This window comes from Lissotriton helveticus, assembly GCF_964261635.1.
Source record: "Lissotriton helveticus chromosome 1_1 unlocalized genomic scaffold, aLisHel1.1 SUPER_1_unloc_40, whole genome shotgun sequence".
NCBI lineage: Eukaryota > Metazoa > Chordata > Amphibia > Caudata > Salamandridae > Lissotriton > Lissotriton helveticus.
Window position 1 is genome coordinate 44,860 of NW_027611682.1, and position 16,847 is coordinate 61,706.

General features: G+C 42.7%; 1 protein-coding gene across 3 annotated transcripts in view; it reads right to left on the minus strand.

The window, feature by feature from the left end:
* Positions 1-810: 810 nt before the first annotated feature.
* LOC144806035 (uncharacterized) overlaps positions 811-16,847 on the minus strand; it is a 71,848-nt gene continuing 55,811 nt past the window's right edge. For 2 of the 3 annotated variants that reach the window (XM_078672483.1, XM_078672486.1), the window contains exons 4-5: positions 5,528-5,696; positions 811-5,432 (exon numbers count right to left, since the gene is read on the minus strand). In XM_078672483.1, coding sequence (XP_078528609.1) covers positions 2,550-4,466 — 1,917 coding nt within the window. In that variant the 5' untranslated portion in view covers positions 4,467-5,432; positions 5,528-5,696 and the 3' untranslated portion in view covers positions 811-2,549. Of the gene's footprint in view, positions 5,697-16,847 lie in introns of all 3 variants that reach the window. The other variant, XM_078672484.1, reaches the window with a different exon arrangement.

A 16,847-nucleotide genomic window follows, 5' to 3' on the forward strand; every position in this document is an offset into this window, starting at 1 on the left:
GGAAACTTTAACACGCAGAACTGCTGACATTGAGCGTTCTCTTCGGTGGCGAATAGATCGAATCAAGGCTCTCCCCACTACTGAAGGAGACCTAGCATGACCTTCGAGTGAACATGCCATTTGTGATCCATCATGCACCAGCGGCGGAGTTTGACCGCCCTGGCGTTCAGGGAACCTGCCAGGTGTTGAACCACCAGAGATATGCCCTGATGTTCCAGCCATGTCCAAAGGCGAAGAGCCTCTTGAAATACGGTCCACAACCCCACCCTGCCCTGTTTGTTGCAGTACCACATGGCGGTGGTGTTGTCCGTGAACACCTGCACCACTCTTCGTTTGACAGAAAGAAGGAATGCCTTCAGTGCAAGACAAATCGCCCAGAGCTCCAGAGGGTTGATGTGGTGCCTGGACTCCGCCAGAGACCAGAGGTCTTTGATCTCCGCCATTCCCATATGGCTGCCCCAACCCAGGAGTGACGCATCCGTCACTACTGTGAACTCAGGTTGGAGAAGGTAGAGGGATCTGCTGTTGACCCAATCCTGGTTCGTGAGCCATCACTGCAACTGACTTGCAGTCCCCTCCGAAATCTGAACGTCATCGGAAAGATTCCCCTGGTGCTGCGCCCACTGAAACTTCAGGTCCCACTGCAGTGCACGTATATGCCATCTGGCATGATGCACCAGCAGGATGCAGGAGGCCATGAGGCCAGCAGCCTCAGGGTCATTTTCACCGAACACCGGGATGGAGGCTGAAACATCGGTATCATAGCCCCAATATACACTGGACTTGCTGCTAGGGAGGATAGACCCAAAACTGTGCTGTGTCCAGAACCGCTCTGATGAAAAGGAGCTTATCGGTTGGAATCAGGTGCGACTTCAGCACGTTAACTGAGAACCCCAGCAAATGCAGGAAGTCCGTCGTAGTCTGGAGGTGGGAGCCTTCGACAGCCAGTCGTCGAGATAGGGGAAGACTGGAACCCCTGATCTGCGCAGATGAGCTGCGACCACCGCCATCACTTTCGTGAACACCCGGGGGAGAGGGGGGGGCTGGTAAGGTCAAAGGGGAGTGTGGTAAACTGAAAATGCGTGTGGCCTATCGTGAACCGTAGGTAATGCCGGTGGGCAGGCAAGATGGGGATGTGAAAGTAAGTGTCCTGCAAGTCCAACGCTACTATCAAATCTCCAGGGGCGAAGGCAGATAAGACCTGAGCCAAGGTTAACAACTTGAACTTCTCCTTTCGGAGAAAGCGGTTGATGTCCCTGAGGACTAAGCTAGGATGCAGGCCTTTGTCCTTCTTGGGTACCAAGAAGTAGTGGGAGTAGCAACCCCGACCTACTTCTGGCACAGGGACGCGTTTGACAAAGAGATCCATAACTTCCTGGAAGAGAAGGGCCAAATGATCCTCCGACATGGGATGAAATCACCACAAACTGCATGACCCTTACGCACTCTGCTGCTTGCGGAACTCCGCGTAGACTGCCAGAGTTTTTTTGTCACTTTGCGGAGTTCCTCACTGAGGAACTCCACATAGGCTTAATCTTATCATGAAAAAATAGATATCAGTCATATGTTAAGAAACAAGGGTAAGTAGAAACCAATTGGGTGGAGTAAAATTTAAGACATTATTATTGTGATTTTTTGGGCAATTAGTTGATTTTTGCAAGCACTAACACTTCTCTGTGTAAAGTAAAGACCTTGAGAGTTTTGTAACTTTCAGATACTCAAATTGTGGATTCTGTTGCAATGAAAAATATTTCCAGGCCTGAAATTTCTTTGGAGGTTGCATGCGGGCAGCCTAAGTTATCCTGCAAGAGTTTCTTGATGAATTCTATTTCAACTACAATATGTGCTCTCTCATGTAAAGTCAGGTTGTTAGAAGTTTTCTGCAACTCAAGATACGCCTTACTTTTCACCTGGTTTGGATGCATTTCTCATGTTTAGTGATATCTCCTTTTTGAGTATAACGTTTCTGGCTTTCCCCTCCTGGATATGGCTTTAGTCCAGTGTGAATTCTCTCATGTGAAGTGACATTGTATTCGTGATTAAACCTTATCTGACATTCAGAACACACATTAGGCTTTTTCCCCCCGTGTGAGTTCGCTCATGTCAAGTGAGAAGTAATTTGTACCCAAAACATTGCTTGCATTTCGAGCACTCATAAGGTTTTTCCCCAGAGTGAGATCGCTCATAAAGCATAACACTGTCTTTCAGATTCAACCTTTTATGGCATAAGGATTTGTGGAGTTTCTCATGGTGAAATAGCGTTTTTTTCTGCAGCTTTTCTGGCATTCAGAGCACTCATAAGGTTTTTCATCAGTATGGAGTCGCTTATGGTTAGTGAGGCTGTGCCTATCAAATAGGAATTTCTGGCATTCACAGTATTGGTAATGTTTTCCCCTCTGTGCGTCTGTTCATGTAGAGTGAGATTGAGTTTAAAATTGATGCTTTTCTGGCATTCGGAGCACTGAATTATTTTAATGGTGTGTTTTCTTATGGTGCTTGTAACCATCTCTACCTCTGAATCTTTTCTGACATTTAGAGCACTGATAATTTTATTCACCAGTGTGGATTCTCACATGTTTACTGAGACTAGATTTTTGGCTGAAACATTTTTGGCATTCAGAGCACTGATAAGGCTTTTCCCCAGTGTGGATTCTTATATGGTAAGTGAGACTGCTTTTTTCACTGAAACATCTGTGGCATTCAGAGCACTGATAAGGCTTTTCCCCAGTGTGGGTTCTTATATGCTGAGTGAGACTGACTTTTTCACTGAAACATCTGTGGCATTCAGAGCACTGATAAGGTTTTTCCCCAGTGTGGGTTCTTATATGCTTAGTGAGATTGCTTTTTAAACTGAAACATTTGTGGCATTCTGAGCACTGATAAGGTTTTTCCCCAGTGTGGGTTGGTATATGTTGAGTGAGTCTTATTTTGTCACTGAAACATTTCTGGCATTCAGAGCACTGATAAGGTTTTTCCCCAGTGTGGAATCTCACATGTGAAGTTAGAAGTGATTTACGTTTGAAATCTTTTGGGCATTCAGAGCACTGATAAGGCTTTTCCCCAGTGTGGGTTCTTATATGCTCAGCAAGACTGTCTTTGTAACTGAAACATTTCTGACATTCAGAGCATGGATAAGGTTTTTTCCCTGTGTGGGTTATTGTATGTTGAGAAAGACGTCTTCTGTCTCGGAAATTTTTCTGGCATTCAGAGCACTGAAAAGGTTTTTCCCCAGTGTGGGTTTTTATATGCACCATGAGAAAGCGTTTTTCACTGAAACATTTCTGGCATTCAGAGCACTGATAAGGTTTTTCCCCAGTGTGGGTTCTTGTGTGCCGATTGAGACAGTTTTTTTCACTGAAACATTTGTGGCATTCAGTGCACTGATAACGTTTTTCCCCAGCGTGGATCTTTCTATGCCGTGTGAGACTACTTTTTATACTGAAACATTTCTGGCATTCAGAGCACTGATAAGGTTGTTCCGCAGAATGGGTTATTGCATGTCGAGAAAGACTTTGTTTGTTACAAAACCTTTCCTGGCAATCAGAGCACTGATAAGGTTTTTCCCCAGTGTGGAATCTCAAATGTACAGTTAGAAGTGATTTAAGTTTGAAATGTTTTGGGCATTCAGAGCACTGATAAGGGTTTTCCCCAGTGTGGATTCTTGTATGTTCAGTGAGTCTGATTTTGTAACTGAAACATTTCTGGCATTCAGAGCACTGAAAAGGTTTATACCCAGTGTGGGTTCTTATATGCCGAGTTAGACTGCTTTGGTCACTGAAACATTTCTGGCATTCAGAGCACTGAACAGATTTTTCCCCAGTGTGGGTTCTGATATGCCGAGTGAGACTGCCTTTGCCACTGAAACATTCCTGGCATTCAGAGCACTGAAAAGCTTTTTCCCCAGTGTGGGTTCTGATATGCCGAGTGAGACTGCTTTGGTCACTGAAACATTCCTGGCATTCAGAGCACTGGTAAGGTTTTTCCCCAGTGTGGGTCCTTGTATGTAGAGTGAGTCCTCTTTTGTCACTGAAACATTTCTGGCATTCAGCGCACTGATAAGGTTTTTCCCCAGAGTGGATTCTCATATGCTCAGTGAGATAAGATTTCCGGCGGAAACTTTTTTGGCATTCAGAGCACTGGTAAGGTTTTTCTACAGAGTGGGTTAATGCATGTTGATATAGACTCGGCTTGACTCTAAAGCTTTTCTGGCATTCAGAGCACTGATAAGGTTTTTCCCCAGTGTGGATTCTCATATGCTCAGTGAGATAAGATTTACGCCTGAAACTTTTTTGGCATACTTTGCACGGAGAGTGGTTTTCCCCAGTGTGGATTCTCATATGCTCAGTGAGATAAGATTTACGCCTGAAACTTTTTTGGCATACTTTGCACTGAGAGTGGATTCCCCCAGTGTGCATTCTGTCAAATTCTGTGAGATGAGATTTATGGCTGTATCTTTTTTGGCACATGTAACTTTTTTCCCCAACTTAGGGTATTTTGCCTTGATTGAGGCGGTTTTGAACACTGAATTTGTTCTCACAGTCCGTGTTTTTATAAGGTGTATACCTAGAGTTAATATCTCTACGTTTAGTTTTCTCTTGCTTATATGCCACGGTAAGAGTGAACCCGATTTTAGAGTCAGGCTTGTTTAGATAATGTTCAGCATTTATCTCTAAAAGAAATTGTGTGTAATCTTCTTAACACTTGAATTGAGCAAAATATGTCTGGAAGCAGCCCTGTAACACCTGTCGAAATGTTTTAAGCAGATAACAGTCTTTGGGTTATTTTGTGGCAGAAGTTTTTCTCAATTCTATTTGTATAGATTCTTAGCAATGCAGTGATAAGGTGTTAGTCTGATATTTAATGATTAAACTGACAAGTACCTTTTTGCACTGACGTAATGGCAGTAACTGAGGGTGTTAGAACGTGCACAGTACTATTGTGGATCACCAGTCGCAGAACATCAGTTCCTTTTACCCTTTCTTTGTTTGGTGTAAGGTTAAGATTTGTAGTTCTTAAGACGAGGATGTATTTACATTACCTATAGCGCAACTGTGCTCATTTAATCCATTTTTACCTTTAACAGTTTTACATATCACTCACGCACAGCAGATAATGTTGAGGCGATTTACATAGAATTACAGAACAGTACACAATAAAAAGGAAACAATCTGAAATGGTTATGAACACAATAAAGTGGTGAATTTTTAAGGTTTTCGCAAGAGTAAGCAGAGTGGGTAGTGGTTTTCTACCCAGAGGCAGATAGTCTCAAACTTGTGTAACTGGTTAAAAACGGTTGTTGAACAAAGGTGATTTTCCAATCTTTCGGTTGTTAACGTGTCAGCTTCGGAGTCTTCTCTCTGCGTCTTTTCTTTGATGGTCTGCAGAAGAAACCTTTTGTTATAACTTTCTTTTATGCAGTGTGTGCTTCCTCTCTGGAATTACATGATGTTTTAGATGAACGTTATTCTGTGCACAGATATGGCTTTGCTCTGGGTTAATGAAATACTAAATTAGAGACTTCACTTACAGTATAGTACTTTCCTCAGCTCCCACTTCCTCGCCACACCTAGATTTTGGAAATTGTTTAAACGTAGAATGCTGGAAGTCCTTCAGTTTTTCAAAATAATCCTTCTCATGGCATTGACTTCAGTTGCCTGGTGCTAAATCTTGCTTTCTTCGTCAGTAATTTCAATCACCTATAGTATTAAAATTAAATAGTTAATACATGAAAATTTCCAAAAATATAATTTACAAGCCGAATCAATGCAGAGTTGTCGAATTTTGAAAATGTTGAGCTGTATTTCAGACAGTGCAGAGTATAGAATGGTAGCCTGGGAGTACTTGGATGTAGGAGTGAGGATTTATAGAAATTTCAACATTTTATTAAGCTCACAAAGGATATACGCACCCTATGGACATGTAACATAGAATCCGAAAGGCAGAAATTAAAGTCATATGCACTGGCACCAAACAGATATTTCAAAAAGGATACTATTAATTAATTTTTAATGTAGATTTCTGGGACGGGAATTTCCCCTCTATGGACAACAGGCATTTTCCCCTGCCCTGAGTTACCACCTATTTGTATCTGGTATCCTGACTTTTGAGTTTTGGCCTCTGCCGCACACAAATCTATTGTGTATTGCGAGGACTATGCCTAGACATATCCCTAAACTATGGTCCAGAGTATGAATCGAGGGCAATGAAATTAAGGCGTACTTTCATGTGTTCATTTTATTCCACTTGATTAACCTTTGTTAGGTTTTTCTGCACCTGGATGTACCGGGTGCAGAAAAACAGGACACCATTTTTGTCCAGACAGGAAAATTAGACTGAAAAGACGCACAAGTTTTTACACAAGTTTTTTATTTATTTATGCTTACGGAACTCACACGAGATCCACATAAAAAGACATAGTAATACAATCCATTAAAATCATGAAAAGATAAAATTACAGAAGCATAAAATTAGGACAAAAAAATACAAAGTACACTGGACGCAGGAACTCCCAACTAATACAAAGGCAAAAAACATTTGAAGAAGTTATATAATTTAAAACAAAACATTTCATTAGGGGGGTTGTTCATAGCCGCAATAAAATCTGTGGCAGAGAGGATATTTAATTTGAGACAAATGGGTCTTAGCCATTTTCCCCTGTACGACATTAGTGCTGGCAAATAAAGATGACATGGAGCAAATTCTGGTTATTCATATTACAAAGATCACATAAGGCTGATGAACCATACCATCTGGATAGAAGAGAATTCAGGGGAAGTAAGTCCTGCCTTACTAGAAACAGTAGACGCCTGACTCCATGGGGAATATTCCAAGAAACATAGGGTTGCGCCTTCCCCACCAGACAGGAATCAGTAACTGGAGTAGTACCTTTTTTTAGAGTACAATTCTCTCTATCCAGTTAAACCCTAATTCCCAAGATGCAGACTTCAGGAGGGTTTTCAGCTGGTATCCACATAATGAAAACAAAACAGCTTCGTCTAGATGTAATTGACTCACGGCAAATCTAAAAAAAAATTAGAATTAAAGAGTAATCATTAAAATTTCCCAGCAGCTCCGTTTTTATAAGATGTCTTAATGTGCCAGGCTCACCTTTTGCCAGGCTAAAAACCCAACTCACACTCCCCGCTAAACCTTGGACCCAGCTACTTCGTAATCCAAATTCCTGTCTAAGAGCGGCTGTAGAGCTAGCCGTGTTGACAGATACGAGGCTACGAAGGATTTTACCTTCAGAGGAGTTAAAAAAATTCCAGCATTTCATATCGATTAACTCCATACCATAGAGTAAGGAGGCAGGAATTTTTGCTTGATAAACCTCCAGCAGTATCGAGAAATGCCTTCTGCCTGTTGCCTTATATAGTGAAATCAAACTCCTTCCCTGGACAATAGCTTTCCGGGTGTTATTAGCTGCGTGAGCTTTTTCACTTAAATTGCTCATAACAATTTTGCCAAGAAAAGTGTAAGATTGCACTACTTCCAACTTTTGGCCCCCCACAGTCCAATGAAAGTTCACATATTTAGACTTCTTCCTACCCGAAAAGCACATCACTTTACTTTTTGCGATATTTATCAGCAAATGATGCTTTCCAGCAAAATTGTACAATGCATGCAGGCGATTATTCAACCCATAAGGCGTTAAGTCAAGAATCAAAATATCATCAGCATACATAAGACATGCGATTGGGGAGCCCCCCAGGCTCGGAGAAATACCTGTACTTGCAGAAAGAAGCTGGGTTAGATCGGCTATATATAGAGAGAACAGCAGAGGAGCCAATAGGCAACCTTGCTTTAACCCATTTGCTGTGTAAATAGTTCCAGACAATCCTCTTTCCCCTCCCAACAACACTCTGCACCAGGTATCTGAGTGCAAGGCGAGAACTAGTCTAAGAAGAGTGGAAGGCATCCCTGAAGCAGATAACTTTCCCCACAGCGTTGTTCTATCTACTTTGTCGAAGGCTGTGGAGAAGTCGATAAAGGCCCCATAAACTCGCCCTCCACGAACCTTGACATATTTCTCCGTTATAACCTGAAGTGCCGTCAGATTATCAAGGGTACCGTGCTTTTGTCTAAAGCCGGTTTGTTGATAGGGTAAAATTTCTGCCGTAGACACCCAATCATTAATTAAATTAAGAAGACATTTAGCAAAGACCTTGCCGATAGCATCTAATAGGGCAATTTGGCAGTAGTTTTGAGGAAGGTCTCTAGCCCCTTTTTTAAAAAGGGGAACTAGAATGCTACCTTTCCAAGAAGGGGGAACGGTGCCGCTAATAAAACAAAATTTAAACACAGGGAAAAGGATTTTGCTCCATAGTTCACTTTGATCTTTTAGAACAGAAATAGGAACCTCATCCGGCCCCATAGCGCCAGAGGAGCGCATGCCCTTAATAGCTAATTCTATGTCCTTTTCGGATGGGGAATCATGGGGAAGAATGTCCTCGTAAAGAGAATCATGATCCCGTGACGTGCCATTACTGCTATATAAACGCTTAATGTATTGCTCCCAAGTCTGCTCCTCAATACATATTGGTGTGGGTCTAGATCTAGAACCACAACCCTCACCAATTAATTACCAGAATGTCCTGGCTTGACCCTTATGAGAGGATTCCCGGAGTTTAATCCATAGAGAGTCATCCTTATCTCTTTTCAGTCTTGCCTTCAACCTTATTCTCCTTCTTTTTAGCAGGACAATTTTATGGTACCTTTCTTGGTTAAATGATAAATATTGATCCCTTATTAGTTTATTTATTTCAATATTTAATTGCCGAAGTGGTATAGGGAATACTGTAGGTTTTTTAACAGGGAGGGCTTTCTATGCTGATAGGGTTACTAATTTCAAAAAATCGGAAAAACCCAGAAATTCCCTCCCATCCCAGAGGGATACATTTTCCACAGTAGGAACCAAAATACTCAGCAGGCTCTTAATTGCTGGTAGATTCCAGTAACATTTCCCTGACTTAGCTCCAAAATTCACCAAATCAGTATCAATGTGCCAGGAATCCGACGGAAGCGGCTCAAGATCAACAGTGACAATCAGTACCTTGTGGTCACTTAGATCCGAATTAACAGCCAAAATGTCTTTCAAGAGAGGGAAGAAGGAACTGTCTGCTACTACATAATCAATGATTGATTCTCCATTTTGTGATTTATGTGTAAAAGCTGCGGGGGTATCAGAGGGGAATCTGCCATTTAATACTAGGCAGTCCACCTTAGATAGACCTTCCAAAAATAATTTCCCTCTTTTGTTGGACTTAATATTTGCAGGGAACTGAGCTTGCGGAATATGGAGGGATTCTTCCTTAAGCTTATTCCTAAAAAGATCAAGGACACAGTTAGAAATTTTACAATTGAAGTCCCCTAATAACAATATATATGGAGGTGAAACGGCATCCATTAGATTAAGTATGAAGGAGAAAAGGGACTTTAGGCCAACATTAAAACAATTATCAGGGGGAATGTAAGAGTTTATCAGGACAAGCGATTTAGTAGGGTCATCCTTAATCAAATTTTTCAAAGTTACTGCCTGGAATAATTTATTTGGCTCCAAATAATGGGAAGCATTCCAATTAATCTTACTGGAAAATAGACAGGCTAATCCCCCCTTCGCATGGCCTCTACTAGAGGGGAGTGCTCTACTATCTAGAACATAATACTCTTTTTCCATCATTAATTTACCCTCCACCCAAGTCTCCTGAAGGCAAATAACATCAGCTTCTAAGGAATACAGAAATGACAACTTTGTCCCTTGTTGCTAGACTCGCTGCGGTGCTCTTAGCTCCCTGACCAGCGGCCGGGCTTGGCTCCGCCCCACCATTGCCTGAATTGACCGGCCGGGCTTGGCTCCACCGCTCCGACTGTGGTGACTACAATCCCCAGGATTCCACAGGGGAAATCGAAGACGCCACTACCCAGCACGCCAGGAGGCGCATAAAACAACGCCAGGGGCCGAGTTCCCCGATTCTCTTTGTCCCTTGTTGCTAGACTCGCTGCGGTGCTCTTAGCTCCCTGACCAGCGGCCGGGCTTGGCTCCGCCCCACCATTGCCTGAATTTACCGGCCGGGCTTGGCTCCGCCGGTCCGACTGTGGTGACTACAATCCCCAGGATTCCACGGGGGAAATCGACGACGCCACTACCCAGCGCGCCAGGAGGCGCATAAAACAACGCCAGGGGCCGAGTTCCCCGATTCTCTTTGTCTCTTGTTGCTAGACTCGCTGCGGTGCTCTTAGCTCCCTGACCAGCGGCCGGGCTTGGCTCCGCCCCACCATTGCCTGAATTGACCGGCCGGGCTTGGCTCCGCCAGTCCGACTGTGGTGACTAAAATCCCCAGGATTCCACGGGGGAAATCGACGATGCCACTACCCAGCGCGCCAGGAGGCGCATAAAACAACGCCAGGGGCCGAGTTCCCCGATTCTCTTTGTCCCTTGTTGCTAGACTCGCTGCGGTGCTCTTAGCTCCCTGACCAGCGGCCGGGCTTGGCTCCGCCCCACCATTGCCTGAATTGACCGGCCGGGCTTGGCTCCGCCGGTTTGACTGTGGTGACTACAATCCCCAGGATTCCACGGGGGAAATCGACGACGCCACTACCCAGCGCGCCAGGAGGCGCATAAAACAACGCCAGGTCCCTCGTCCCGCGAGGACGCGCGCGGGACGTGCCGGACGAAGCCCGGACAAAGGGCGGACAGTCTGAGACAGTCCGTGACTGGCCGTAATTGGCCTTGGCCAGGACCCCTGCTCGTTTTATTGAGGCTTTATGTGTCACTTATTAAGTAAAAATTACCATTGACAAAATATTCTGTTATACACTGTAGATTTTTCTACTTTGTCAGTGTTGTTTTGGATCGAGGGTGATATTTTGATTTAAACATTTAAACATCGCCTGCCAAAATGTCTAAATTAAGGTCTTCATCTGTGCCTAATACTATAGACAATTATTTAGTACAGGTCGTGAGCAAAATTAACAGCACAAGGCGTATATCATTGGGTTTGAGCTCACCACCGGCTACTTCTACGCAAAATTTATCTCAAGATCCTGTAGTTTTTGAAGTACTGGCACAAATACATAATGGCGATGCTTCACCTTCTGAGTCATGTCTCAATGTGGATCCTGATTCTGATTTAATTCTACCTTTGGCTGCTGATTTAGATGATGTCCGAGGTGACCAGTTAAATGACCAGGTAAATTTGATAGAAGTCGTTTCACCTCCCCCCGTATCTGTGCCTGTAACTAGAGCCATAAGAGCATGTAGGAAGAGCCAGAGTAAACGGGGTGGGCTACGTTCCAGTAGGAAAAGAATTGTATCTCCACTGAAAGACGTTGTTATATCTGAAGTGAACGGGGAACAAGTAGAGAAGGAGATATTAAGTGATGATTTCATTAACAAGTTAGCTAGTATGATTGACTTAAAGATCAATTCAATAATTAAACCTTTGGTATCCAAAATTACTCGCCTAACAGCAGAGGTAAACAGACTAGGGGGATTGCTAAATAAGACAATGGTGGAGGGAGATATTATACCAACTTTAGCTACAATCAAGGCTGTACCATCGATAAACACTCTTAGTGATGGGATAGGGAGTAATAGTGATGATGTGAGATCAATTCCGCTTCCTACCCATCAGGTAGCAGATAAAGGTATTACGGCACCAGCCAAGAAAGACATACCACCAAACTCCATAGTGAATAGTGTATATCAAGGCCCTGTTCAACTGATTGTGGAGGCCTCTCCTCTTGTTTTGGTTTTGGCAAATGTGCCTCCGTTAAAATCAGGTCAAACAGAATCCACTTCTTCTCTGATTAGTAAAGCTTACCATTGGTTATGTAATAACATGCTGATATCTCCGAGAGGGAAACAACAGCTAGCAGGGGAGATCACTATGGCTAGAAGAGTGGACTGGATAGGGACTACCGCAAAAAAACTAAAGGGGGATTGTGTAGTCCTGCATTTTTTAAGTCCAGAAGTACTCCCTGAGCTTCTAAGGCATATATTTCCCCCTCAACGTAGGAGTGCTGAGATTGTCCCGCTGACTTTGGATTTTTTCTATAGGAAAAGTAATACAGTTAATCCTAATATTTTAAAAACAAAATGGAACTTGGTGACAAATAACTGGGGTAGGGTTCCACAGTGAAGTGAGTGGGGTATTAGTGTTGAAAATAGATTTGCAGCATTGTTAGACCTGAACGATTGTGACTGACTTGAGAGGACAGGTAGTGTTAGACTTAATGTCCTTGTTGAGAAAAATTCATTCTACACCCCTATTGTGGAGGACTTTGGTTTTTCTAAAGCTACTTCTATTCTCCAAGGAAGCCTAAGAAACGATACAAACTCTTTGGTTAATAGTAAAAAGACCGAACCCTCTAAGTTACTCTCCAAATTTCCTGTTAATCTTGAGCCTGATAAGTGTGCTGCTGTTCCTCTATTGGGTTCTGATGTCGAGAATACCTTTTTGCAAGCAGACGTCTTGGATGGAGAATTATGTGTAACAAATCCTGTATCGATGGGCCTGGATGACACTATGGCCATTGTGGGGAAACTCTTTTCATGGAATATTGCTGGTTTGGGCTCCAAATTAGATTCTGGAGACTGGCTTCGATTTGTCAATTCTTTTGATATATGTATATTTCAAGAGACTTGGTCATGTGAACCACTTTTTGCTCAAGGATACATGAACTACGCTGTACCTGCCGTTAAAGGCCCAAGGGGAAGACCAATGGGTGGTCTAACCATTTGTGTTCGTCAGACATTAAAATTGGATGTCAAAGTAATAGAAACAGGGCATAGAGACATCCAACTAATTACAATGAATTCTGATGTTTTGGGTTTGATATACATCTGCAATGTATATGCGAGGAGTTCAGGGGGTGGGAGATCGGAGGTCCTGGTGGCCTTGGGTTCCTTACTTGATGTTTACTCCCGGGACCACCCGTTTGTAATTGCAGGTGATTTTAACCAAACTTTTGAGCCTCTAGTGACAGATGAAGATTACCTTGGGGATGACGAGGACTGCCACTGGGGGGTCCCGAAATTAGAGTTGAAACCAGTTGTGCGCTGGACTAAAGATGTGATTAGTATGAATGCTCTTTGTCTAGAGAAAGGCTTAAGAGCATTAAATGGTAGGAAGCAAAGTGATAAAAGTGGTTCCATGACATTTGACAACGGGAGGCACAAGAGCAGAATTGACTATGTACTTTGTAGTTTGAATTTATGGCCTTTGCTAAGTGACATGGAGATTGTTGGGAGGAGTGAGAGTGATCACAATCCTCTGTGTATAAAGCATAAATGGTGGTCGTTGCCACATAGGCAAACCTGTTTTAGTGCCCTTGTCCCACCTCAAATCGTTCCTAGTAATAATATGCGTAGGTTGAAATGGGCAAACGTAGTAACTAACCAACAGGCAACTGATGATATCATAAATGAGGTTGAAAAAGCTATAACAGCTATGGAGCAGCTCAATCACTCCAGGCATGTGCAGAGGGGTGTGACCGAAATTCATGATACTCTTTTCAAAGTTATTAAACACCATTTCTTAAAGCGGGTCAAGGGTAACGGTGAGAGAGTACCCAAGAATGCAACCTGGTATAATGCCCCTTGTAGGGTCGCCCGAAATGTTTTGGGTGCTGCCCTAAAGAGCAGGGATACTATGGCTATTCAATCTGCTAGAAAGAAGTACAAAGCCAGTATAGCGAGTGCAAAGAAAGCCTGGGATGAGCGACACTGGTCTGAATTAAAAAGAGCCAGTGACAGGAAAGACACTAGATTGTTCTGGAACATTGTTAAATGGGGTGGTGAGGGAAAACCCAAAATGCCAAATAATAATGTTCCGGAAGAAGAATGGATAACATTTTTTAGTAGGCAGTATGCAGAGTCAAATTGGTTTGCATCTAGCGCGGATATAAATTATACCCACTTTAAAGATAATTTCTTCAGTCCACAAGAAATCCTGGGGGCTTTGAGTACTGTAAATAGTGGTCGTGCACCAGGTATGGACGGTGTTCCTGCCGATGTTTTTATTAATGACAAGGAGAGGTGGTGCAGGTACATCAGTCTCCTTATTAACAGTATTGCAAGGGGTGCTGCGGTACCGGCATCTTGACGGGGTACTGTAATCATACCAGTGTTCAAGAAAGGCGATCGCTCCAAGCCTGGCAATTATAGGCCGATCAGCCTTATTGACACTATACAAAAAACAATAGGGCGTGTGATTGTAAACAGGCTCTTGGACTGGGCTGAGGACAATGATGCTTTGTCACCATTTCAAGCGGGTTTCCGCAGGTCGACAAGTACTGTGGACCAGGTTTTCCGCTTCAATCTACTGCAATGGAAGACTGTGGTGCTGGGCGGAGGCAGCCTGTACGCGGCTTTTGTCGACCTGCGGGCTGCCTTCGACCTAGTCCCGCGGTTGAAGCTGTGGTCTGTCCTCAGGAACCTGGGTGTCCCTGATGATTTACTGACTCTAATAATGAGGCTTCATGAATCTACATTTGCTAGAATACAATGGGGGGGTCAGGGCATGGAGACAGCGGACTTCCCAGTAGAGCGGGGAGTCCGGCAAGGTTGCTCAATGGCCCCTACTCTTTTTACACTGTTTATAAACGGTGTTGTATCACCCATGGTATCGGCAGAATTGGATGCCCCTTCATTAGCTAACATTAAAATCCCAATACTAATGTTCGCTGACGATACGCTTATCCTATCGAAAACTCCAAGCAGTCTCCAGTGAGCATTAGTTATTTTTGATTCATTTTGCAGCGAACATGGTCTGGAGGTTAATGTGTCAAAAACGAAACTAATGATTTTTAACTCCCATCCGAGTTTTAAATCCAAAATTATTATGAATGGACGCCGCTTAGAAGTGGTGAATACTTTCACTTATTTAGGAATTCACATTTCAAATAAGAATTCTTGGAGTAATCATATAGATATAGCTTCTCTGAGACACAAGCAATTATCAGGTGCCATTAGTTCCGAGCACAGGAAGTCTTTGACGAAACCTGTCAAGCCTGCTTTGCAGGTATACGAGGCTAAAGCTCTTGGCTCTGCACTATATGGTGCCGAGTTATGGGGCTTTGAGAAGGTGGCTGCCTTACAAATTTCGGAAAACAAGTTCTTCCGTTCGATAACTGGTGTTCCGAAAAGTACTCCTTTATTGCCCCTCAGGTATGACTTGGGTAGAAAATCGGTAACTGACTTGGTCAGACTTCGACCAATCTTGTATTGGAGGAGGCTCTGGACCACGCCCGAGCTTTTACATTATGCTGAGGGGCTCTTAGACATCATTAGAGCAGATATATTCCATAAAAATAGGTGGCTTAACTCCCTGAAAGTAACTCTGAATGACCTCGGAATGGGTCTGCTTTGGTCAGATCCAGCTGGATCAGTCTCTCCCACTAAAAGTCTCTTAAAAGAAATCTACTGGGAAAAGGTAGCTTCTTGGGGCTGGTCAAGCACTAGTTTAGGTTCTATGACTGAAGGATTTTTAGAGGCTAAATTGTATCCTTCCTTGGAACCTTATTGGGACTGTATAACAAGGCCTTGTGCCCGTAAACTCCTATTTCAATTGAGAGCAGGTTCATTGCCTCTTCGATTTTTGACTGCTAAATGGGAAGGTGGTGTAAATGCTAGTTGTCCTGCCTGTGGCTCCGCTAATGAAACTAAGGGTCACTTTCTGTTTGTTTGCGCTGCTTATCAGGATCGCAGACGCGTATGGTTAAAACCGATGTGTAAGAATCTAGGGACTACCAGTAGTTTAACTGCTTTGCGTATCCTATGCACTACTAGTGAGATGTGGGTATTGATAGCAACTGCCAAATACCTTGGATGGGCATGGTCGATTAGACAGAGACTGCTAGTCTCTTGACTATTCTCTGTCTGATATACTCTGTGGTTAAACTGGATAGAGACTGCTAGTCATTTGACTATTCTCCGTCTAGTTGAACCACCTGTTTACACCCATCCATGATATTTTCTTTTTAGGAAATTGTAAAACCTAATTCTTTAAAAAAAAATTCTAACAGTTCAAATTTTAATATGATAAGTCTTGAATTGAAATTGAGTCATGAATTGTAAATAATATGCTTTTTTTAACTGTTTTTTACTGTAATTGATTATTAACTAAATTTGTATTTTTAAATTGTCTCTGCCTTTATGAGTGAATTCTCGAATAAAGCATATTTGACTTGACAATTTTTCCGGATTACTCTTAAAACCCGCAATATTCCAAGAGATGATTTTTAAATCAATGTTAAAATTGTAAATGAGATTTAAGGGAAGATGTAGATCTGCTTGAGAGGACGCCAGGCAACCAACTCCATTTAGAAATATCATCCATTAAAACTGGGTTTGTAGGAATAGGGTTTTTATAAATTACTTGTCGTTCGTTTTTTAATAAACAAATTTTAAGATCCTCAGTTTTAGCTGAGGACCAATTTGTAGAGACCGGTTTTACTCCATGAATTGTAGACAAGTTGGTGGATAATTTGTTACCCTGTTCCTCAAAGAAAGGACCAACATCTATCCCTTTTATTTGTAATTCCTCTGCCCAGTGAAGGATATGGTTTAGTACCAATTTAGAGTGAAATTTGACCCTGGCTATTTTCCCTGTAGAGGAATTCAGAAGCAATACCAGATCTAGATCCGAAGTTTGTATTAATTTTAAACTTTCGATCTCTCGGAAACATTTAAGGAGTACCGATCTATTTAAGATAAGATTGGTATCAAAGAGAGGAGTGAAATCCAAAAAGATGGTATCTACAATGAGTCTCTCCTGAATAGGGAGAGTGGGGACATGCTCACTTATAGGTAAATCTTGAAATGGCTCAGCCAGAGGATTGAGAGT